The 9,372-nt window shown below is 55.0% G+C and overlaps 1 protein-coding gene across 1 annotated transcript; it reads left to right on the top strand.

Moving 5' to 3' along the window:
- The first annotated feature begins 4,594 nt into the window (after positions 1 to 4,594).
- MSX2 (msh homeobox 2) lies at positions 4,595 to 9,340 on the top strand. Its single transcript, XM_041481984.1, has 2 exons — positions 4,595 to 5,032; positions 8,716 to 9,340. Exons 1-2 carry the CDS (start codon positions 4,672 to 4,674, stop codon positions 9,138 to 9,140), a joined length of 786 nt encoding a protein of 261 aa, XP_041337918.1. The 5' UTR covers positions 4,595 to 4,671; the 3' UTR covers positions 9,141 to 9,340.
- The last annotated feature ends 32 nt before the right edge of the window (positions 9,341 to 9,372 follow it).

Below are 9,372 nucleotides of genomic sequence, written 5' to 3'. Positions count from 1 at the left end.
TGGGAAATCGGGGGGGGGGGGGGGGGGGGAATTGTTTTCAATCCTTAAGGGCAAAACTGTTAATTGCTTTGAGCAGGAAGACATCTGATCTCTCCCAGCTATCCCCTGCCTCTTGCCAAGCAGAACAAATATCTGCTGGTAAATCAAATACCTGCGCAGAGAGAGGGAGAGCACAACCCTGGGCGGGTGCGACAGGAGACGCCGGCGTTGTGCAACCAGCGCGGCTCGTTGAGCTCTCGCTGTCCCAACGAGCGGATGGCACCGGGGACCATTGTCGGGTGACACAGGGGACAATTACAACGCGTGGTTGCACTCGGTGCAGCTCGGCTCCATGGCACGGAGCCCCCAGGGCTGTGCGGGACGCGTCCCCCCGGAGGATGCTCGGGGAAGGGTCCCCTCGCACGGCGCTCGGAGCTGGCTCGGCAGCCAAGAGCTGCCAGCCAAAACGGCTGCGGGAGTCAGAGGTGGATCTAGATCGAGGCGTCGGTAACCAGCCCTGATCCCTCGGAAGCTCTGATGTTCAGCTCGCTTTAATTCCTTTCTAGCGTCTGGAGATAAACGCGTATTACTGTTAATGCAACGCCTTGCTCTTGGCTCCGGGTCTCATCTGGGGCAAGGCGATGAAACCATAATCTCCCAGCCTCTGACACATCAAACATTCCCTCGGTGTACACCTCGTTTCGGGGCAAAACTTACACTTGATGCACACTCTGATTCCATTTTCCCGCCTTTCTTTTTCCGGTCAAATCGGGAGCCTTATCTTCCTTCTCTGAAGGATGTCCACACGCCAGCCTCGCAGGGGGTCGTTAAACAAAAAAAAAAAAAAAAAAAAAAAAAAAAACCCCTTCCTGTCTCTAGAAAACGGATTATTAACCCTCGCAGGGGGTCGTTAAACAAAAAAAAAAAAAACCCCTTCGTGTCTCTAGAAAACGGATTATCAACCAAATCGATCATAAAAGGAGGGGAAATGTTCGTGAGGTTTTTCCTCCCGGAGAATAAACTCTCTCCCCATTGCCCACGGGTGTTTTGTCCTCCCGAGGTGTCTGTGAGGGACAGGGGCCGGTGCTTTACGGGACTGGGGACACAGGACACCGTTGGTGTAATGCTTCCAGTGAGTTCCCTCCTGATTTACACCGATAAGGGCAGGGAGGGGGTGTCGGACAGCCCCCTGCCCCAAATCCAGCATCCCCGGCTGTCCCAGCCCAGCGATGCTGCGGAATTCCGTGGCGGGGATGCTGCTCCCGGCTCATGGATGCAGGAGCGAGGATGCTGCGGCAGTGCCCGCCCGACACCTCCCTCCGCCTCCAGGCTGGGAAAAGCGAGGCGGGGGTGGGCTCAGGGACAGCCTGGAGCCCGGGGGAGGCAGAGGGGGAGGCGGAGGGGGAGGCGGAGCTGGCCGGGACGGGAAGTCGCTGCTGCTGCTGCTGCTGCTGCTGCTGTTGCTGCTGCTGGAGCCGGTCAAACTGCACAGCCACTTCCCCCAGGAGCTTCCCTTTCATCTCCCCGCTCCTGGCGCCTGCAAAACAGCCTCAGTTTGTCTGCAGCGTCTCTCTTCCCCCTGTGCTCCCTCCTTCCCCGCCCCGCTCCAGCTGAGAGCCCCAGGACAGGCCCCGGCTCACGGGGCTGATGCTGCGGGAGGGCGGGGGAGAGGCAGAGGGCCACGGGGGGCTGGGGGCTTTCTGGGCATCCCTAGAACCCGGCCACCCCCAGAACTGGCCCGGTTCCACAGAGCCCCCCCGGCCAAGCCCCGGGGACCGCCCGCCCCGGGCCTGGGGTCCCAGCGGGGTCACAAAGGGGAGCCCGGCGCGGGGGAAAGCCCCCGGACTCCCGTCGTTTTTCCTCGGGCTGGGAGAATTCCCTGCTAGTCTGAGGCTGGGCGGCCGCTCTGGGATCCTGGGTAGGGGGCAAAGCTTTAATTCCTTGAAATTTCTCTCCGAACCCCTTCTCGGCGAGGGTTCCGTGCGGACATTCGGTACCGCGTGGGACTTCAGCCTCTGATGCTTGACTGACAGCAGGAGGATGAAGGAAGAGAGGGCTGAGAGAGAAGAGAAATCTCTAAATTCAGCCTTTAGACAGAAAATGCTCCAATTTCGCGATGGACTGAGGCTGAAGAGGGAAAACACCATGAGCAAACCCTGCCATGCTTTGCTATCCCAGGCGCCTCTGTAGCACCCAAAATTCATCCAGACCAGGCTGGATGAGCCAACCTGTGCTCACAGCTCCGACAGCCAAGGGATGGCAGCTCGCAGGAACCTCTCCAAGCCCACGGGGACGCAGCTGGCACACCCGGGCCACAAGCGGGCACCTGGGGAGAGAACCAGCACCCAAGGGACGTGCTCGATGTCACCACGACCCCGAGCTGCCGTTCCCCAGGCGCCCTTCCAGCGGGCATTGGCTGTGGGGGCGCGGTGCAATTATCTGCGGCATTTTCAGCAGCCCCACAATGGCTTTCCACGGGCGCTGCATTGTCCCCGACACACCGGCATTGTTCCTGCGTGTCCATCAATTCTCATTTACTTGTCACGGTGCAGGAAGCGTGGAGAAGGGAAAGGAAGGGGAAGGAGGGGGGAGAAGAGGGACAAAGTCAACCCCACTGCAGCAGCTGAGCTTTGCAAGGCCGGGGCTGCCTGGCTGCTGCCTCTGTGAGTGTTTCCCGGCAAAGAGATGGGTTTTGTGGGGACGGAGAAGTGACAAACTGGGCAAGAGCAGGGGGAGAAGCATCAGTTTGTGGCATTATTCTCATCCTCGGAGAAAAGCCCTGATCGGGGCTCTGCCGGCTGAAATGTTGCAGCCAGGCCGGCTGGACCGAGGCAGAGGAAAGCATCGCTTCTCTTGGCAGATCTTTAATCCTTAACCCATCGAGGTGTGCAGTAACACCGCCAGCAATCAGCAATGAGGGTGCAAACCCTGCTATTAGTGCCGCTGATGAGTGGGGTTTTGTAACACGGCTTCTCGTACACCTCCTCCCACGCTCCTTCCCACGCGGCCATCCCGTGCCCCGCTCCCAATTTGCTCTCCCTGGCACCGGGAGCGATCTTATCAGGGCTGGGGCCGCTCGGTGTTCGGTGCTGAGCAGTGGGGAGGGATGAGCAGGGCCGTAAAGGGGTCCCTGGGTTCTGAAAAAGAGGGGTTTGTCTAATATGTACAGAAAATAATGGGGATAAGTCATTTTGCATCCTTTAAATCCTCTTGGTTTTGGGACAGAGAGTGCCCCCAGCACAGGGCGCTCCTACACCCCATCCCCGGGCTGGGAACTCGCAATTTGCAGGGCTGGGGACTTCCAAGGCTGCTCCATGAGCTGGCAGGGAAATCAGGAGTTTAAATAGAGCGAAAGATGAGCTGGTTAAACCCTCCGTGTGTTATGGAGGGGATCTATCCGAACGTTCGTGGTCAGAGCCCTGCAGGACCGAGCAGCTTCGAGCTGCCCCTGAATTCGGGGGCTTGGGGAGAGGAGTTGTGCCTGTCGTCTTCTCAGTGGTTTTTAGTGGCTCTAAAAATGGCCCTCACTTGTAAATTGTAACACCAAAACAGCTCGCAAGCTCTGCGCACCCTGGACGTTAAAAACAAAAGAAAACAAAACCAACAAAACCAAACAAACTAAACACCTGAGAAAGTTGCGGGCACAGCATGAAATAACGCCCGGCGCAATATTAAAATAATTATGAAAAGAACAATATGTATTCGCTTTTATGCGCGCTGTAATTATAAAAGCTTTTTTACAGGACACTCTTTATTCATACCACTGGTAGGAAGTCAAAAAGTGAGAGAATCGCTTTCATAGTACTGGTTTGATATGACTTTTAATTAAGGGCTGCGTGCCCCTAATTTATTAAAGCTCATCTTTTCATCACGTGTATAATTGACGCTGGAAAAAAAAAAAAATTACAGATCTAACCTCTGCAGAGTGGTTTTGCCCGACTTGGGTCCTGCTGCCGTGGAAACGCAAACAATAAAAAAAAATGGAAGAAAAAACACCAGCGCACGTTTCTCCGGGGGTCTGCATCCCGTCTCCTTCATCCCAAATCGCGAATCTCACATCCCGAATCCCGAATCCCGCATCCCCAGACCCCGCTCCTTCGGGAAAGGGACGCGATTTTTGGGGAGATGGAAGGAAGGGGGTACAGACCCCGCTCCGGGAGGGTCGGGGGACGGCGATGAGCCGGGATGAGCCCGGGGGTGCCGCGGTGAGCCCGGGGTGCCCCGGGAGGAGCGGAGCCGGCGGCGAGGATGGGGGGGCAGAGCCGCGTTCCTCTGAAGCTCCCTCTTCGCCTCATCATCATCAGCCTTAATTACCGCGGCGGGTTTTTTTATTTATTTTTTTTTCCTTCCCCTGGCTTTGCTGTGATTACAGCCCTGCACGGCTCCTCGGCGGGCCGCCCGTGTCATTAACCCCGTGTCATTAATTGCGACCGGGCCGGGCGAGGTGGGGGGGGGCGGCCGGGGAACTCCTCTCGAGCGGCGCCGGCTGGGCCCGCCCCCTCTCCTCGCTCTCACCCAATGGGAGGCCGCCTCTCTCGACGTCACGCGGCACGGCGGGCGCTGATTGGGCGGCGGGGCGGCTCCCCCGCTCGCCCAAGGAGGACAGCGGCGGGGAGCCCCAGAGGGGGAAAAGGGGGGCGGCCGGGCCCGCTCGCCGCACTCGCCGGGCAGCGCCAGCTCCGCCGCACCGCCATGGCTTCCCCGCACAAGGCCAAGGACGTCTTCTCCTCCGACGAGGAGGGCGCGGCGGCCGGCGCCGAGGAGCACCACAAAGTGAAGGTGTCGAGCCTGCCGTTCAGCGTGGAAGCGCTCATGTCCGACAAGAAGCCGCCCCCCAAGGAGCCGCCGCTGCCCGCGGCCGGCGGCAGCGCGGACGGGGCGGCCGTGGGCACCTCCAGGAACCTGCTGCTGGCGGGGCACGGCTCCCGGGAGGCGCACAGCCCGCCCGGGGCGCTTACAAAAACCTTCGACACCGCCTCGGTCAAGTCGGAGAACTCGGAGGACGGCTCGTCCTGGATCCCCTCGGAGGCCGGGAGATTTTCCCCGCCGCCAAGTGAGTGCGCCGGGGGCGGGCGGGATGCGCCGCAGCACGGAGACACGTACATGTACATCCCGTGTTTTATGTCCGATGTTCCCGTCCGAGGGCCCGGTTGGATGGGGCCCTGAGCGAGCTGGTCTAGGGGAAGGTGTCGCTGCCGATGGATTTGAGATCCTTTCCAACCTAAAATATTCTGCGATTCCGCTGTACTTTTATAGGGATTCATATGTGTGTCGTATTCCCGTATGTTACATATATGTTATAAAATTATTATAATATATTGAGATTATTATGTGTTTATAGAGTTAAATGTTCCTATACATGACTACACGCATGTATATGAACATAAACCGCTTTCAAAGCCTTAGAAAGATCAGAAATCACCAGGGAGCAGCTCCTGTCCCTACTCGAGGCCCCCTGGCAGCCACTTCGTCCATTTATGTTATCCCCTTGCGACAACAACTGCAATTTCTCCCCGTGCCTTTCTCCCATCCGCGGTGCGCTGCAATCTCTTGAACTCGGGAATTCTCCTTTCTAACCTGGAGCTGGCTCCCGGCGCGGGGTCTGTCCCTCCATCCCTGGCTCCGGAGCCTGTCCGAGTTCCCCGAACTGCTCCTGACCCCTTTGTGTCCCCCTCCGATCCCTCCCGACGCCGTCCCCCGCCTTAGGGACCCTCGGTGCGGAGGTGACAGATCACCTCCGAAACCCCCCTGGCAGTCCGAGCCGCCTTTCGCTTTCGGGGCCATCCCTTACAAAATAAACGGGGGAAAAAAATTGCTTTTTAGGGATTTAAAACCCGCAAAGATCGTTCCGAGAAGGGGAAGGAGCATCCCTGCCTCGCGGTGGCCGCACACCTGTGCCAGGGTTTGTCCGCTCTCCTCCGCGCATCCCAAACTTCCCTGGTGGGAATTAAATCCTCTGCTTTATTTAAGTTAGAGACTTAACAGGCGTGAACTGGCTCACGGAATTTACTCCTCAGTCTAATATTGCGAGAGGAAAGTTTAGTGTCGTTACAGCTTTCCTTATTTTTTTTTTTTTTCTTTTAACAATAATTTCGATTTGGCTTTCATCCACTTCCTTTGTCTTATGATAACCCCGAATTAATTTGATTTCTATCGTGCTGGGAGAGGGCAGGAGGAAGGCATTCCCTGTGTAGCTCCAGTTTTTCATTTTCATGTACCCTCAAATGTGCTGGAAAAAAACACAGAAAAAAAAGTGTGTGCCCCTACTTGAACCCCTTCTCTAAATCTGCCCAAAACCCCAGACTTAGACAGGGCCTAATAATCTCCCTCTATATTTTTTTCCCCTTCGAAATTCCTCCTCTTTCTCTTTGAGAATTGTTTCTTCTCGGGATCGGCAAAAGAGTTTTGTGTAGGATTTCGGTAGCTGGGAGTTCCCGTGACTTCAGAGGGATTTGGGGAGAAAACTGAGGATCAGGGAGGGTAAAGTCCTTCAGCCTCGACCCTTTTCCTCATTTCCCACCTCGGCAGGAGGCAATGAGCGATTTTCCCGCAGGAAAACCGCCTGTCCATGGGAGTTTTGACATTAAAAACAGCCCCTCGATTTATTATTATCAATATTAATATTACGGGTGGGATGAGCTGGGGGAAATGCTGGAAAAGTTCGAATTTTGAGGAACACGGAGAGGGAACCCTGTCCAAATTATGGGGTTTTTTTGTCCGATATTGGGCAGGAAAAGGAGGATAAAGAGAAAAAAAACCAGCGAAACAAATCAGCGAGGGGGAACAAATCAGTCTGGGGACTGGCACGGGACAAACGCAATCCCGGGTCCCCGCTGCTCCTCGGAGCCCGGCAGTCCCCTGGGAAGCAGCCTGGGAACGCCGGGCTGTCTCCTGGAGGGAATATTTCCCGGGATTTCATGGAGTATTTCCCGGGAATTCGTGGAATATTTCCCGGGATTTCATGGAGTATTTCCCGGGAGAAGCGCGTTTCTGTTTCTGTTCCTGGAGCCGGGGCGGGTCGGGCTCACCCCAGGGCCGCTGGGACAGGGAGCCACGGGCACCCCAAAACCTGTCCCAGTCCTGGGAGGGCTTCGCCGTGGGGAGAGAAAGGACTGGGTTTAAAACCAGCGTGGAACAACGCGGGGAGCGGCAGGGAGTCAGGGTCGGTGTGCTGCGGAATATTTCCCGGGATTTCATGGAGTATTTCCCGGGAATTCGTGGAATATTTCCCGGGATTTCATGGAGTATTTCCCGGGAGAAGCGCGTTTCTGTTTCTGTTCCTGGAGCCGGGGCGGGTCGGGCTCACCCCAGGGCCGCTGGGACAGGGAGCCACGGGCACCCCAAAACCTGTCCCAGTCCTGGGAGGGCTTCGCCGTGGGGAGAGAAAGGAGCTGGGTTTAAAACCAGCGTGGAACAACGCGGGGAGCGGCAGGGAGTCAGGGTCGGTGTGCTGCAGTTTGAATTTAGTGCAGTTTGAGAAGGGAATCAGCTGTCACAGTGAGCACCTGAATTATTAAAATGCCCTGGTGAGGTCACAGGCCAGCATTTGAAAAGTTGTTTCCTAGAAGAGCTTTATTTTTTTTGTTTTCAGTATTTCGGTGTTTTGTACTCTAGAGGAAGAACAATAAGAAAAGTTTAACTTTTTCTGCTGCGTTTTCTCCCTCCCCTTTCTGAACTTTAGAACAAATTCCCTCGTGGGATTTTTTAAAATTATATGATACGTGCTTAAACAGCTTCTTAGTCTGGCTTATTTTAAAAAATAAAAGAAAAAAGTGAAACGAGTACAGAAAACCCAAAGTGCAAATACCGACAAGAGCTTGAAGCAGACACCACCACAATGTGAACCAAATTCAGCAGCCTGGGTGTCACTGCTGTGTCCAGCCAGGGTGACTTGTCCTGTGCCCCGGAGTGAGCAAATCACAGCCAAATTACCGAGCTTTTGAAGTCGGCCGCCTGCTTTTTAGTTATTCTTTAGATTGCAAAATTATTAATGAAGTGCTAAATTCATCTAAAGGCAAGTCAGCGCTCTGCCATCCCGGGAATATTGCCTAACCTGGCTGGGGTTTAAGGCAGGCACAAAAGGTGGTGGATTTTCTGGCTTTTATTGGCTACAAAGTGCTGAAGTTTTTTCTGGGTTTTGGTTAATTTTTTAATTGGCAAATGTTATAAAAGCTGAATGTTGAATTAAAAGAGCGCTGCTTTCTTTTTTGAGCTTGCTGGGTTTTTATACTGGTTGATAATCAGAAAACACCCACTGAAAATCAAAATTAATAATCAGAGGAAAAACTTGATTTGGAAGAAAAAAAATAGCAAGAAAAAATGTCCAGTGAGTGAAACCACAAAAGCTGTCAGACCTTCTTCAGCTGTCACTTGTTGTGCTTAGTGGGGAAATCCTGGAGCAGGGCTGGGCTCTCCTCTTACCTCACTGTAATTTTGGGAATCTCCTGCTTTTGTGGCGTTTGTGCTTTCCTGGAGCTGTGCAGGCAGTTGGTTTGTGTGCTCTAGACCCCTGTGAAGTGACTCCCAAAGCGACCTGTGAATTCTCTGTCCCCTTTGAAACCGCTGAGGCAAAATCTCCCTTCCATCCACTGAAGTGCAGTGAATTTAAGTTTGGGCAGGAAAAGATTTCCAGAGCCCCTTGGCAAAGGATGCCGTGTTCGGAGGGGACCCTTGGGACACCCAGCAGAGCTCCGGGGTGTCCCTGCTGCTGTGCTAACCCCTCTCCCTTCCTTGCAGGACACCTGAGCCCCACTGCCTGCACCCTGAGGAAGCACAAGACGAACAGAAAGCCGCGGACCCCGTTCACCACCTCCCAGCTGCTGGCTCTGGAGCGCAAGTTCCGCCAGAAGCAGTACCTGTCCATCGCCGAGAGAGCCGAGTTCTCCAGCTCCCTCAACCTCACAGAGACCCAGGTCAAAATCTGGTTCCAGAATCGGAGGGCCAAGGCCAAGAGACTGCAGGAGGCCGAGCTGGAGAAGCTCAAAATGGCAGCCAAGCCCATGTTGCCGTCGGGGTTCAGCCTCCCTTTCCCCATCAACTCCCCCATCCAGGCTGCCTCCCTGTACGGCACATCCTACCCTTTTCACAGACCTGTGCTCCCCATCCCGCCCGTCGGACTCTACGCCACTCCCGTTGGATACAGCATGTACCACTTATCCTAAGATCCGACACACAGAGCCTCAGACAGACAGACAGACAGACTTCCTGGTGGATCCTGTCCAGCCCCGAGAAGGCAGAACCCCAACCAGTGCTGGCCATTCTTTCTGCACGCTTCTATCTGGCATCCTGAGTTTTCTGGGAGTTTGCTACGGGTTGGGCGTCTCCTGAGGGTGCTCTGAGCACTCAGAGTCTGCTCCTCAAAGCAAAAAAAAAAAAAAAAAAAAAAAAAAAAAA

Source organism: Pyrgilauda ruficollis, unplaced genomic scaffold (genome assembly GCF_017590135.1).
Source record: "Pyrgilauda ruficollis isolate IOZ18807 unplaced genomic scaffold, ASM1759013v1 scaffold57, whole genome shotgun sequence".
Classification (NCBI taxonomy): Eukaryota; Metazoa; Chordata; class Aves; order Passeriformes; family Passeridae; genus Pyrgilauda; species Pyrgilauda ruficollis.
This window is presented reverse-complemented; position numbering and strand designations above follow the sequence as displayed.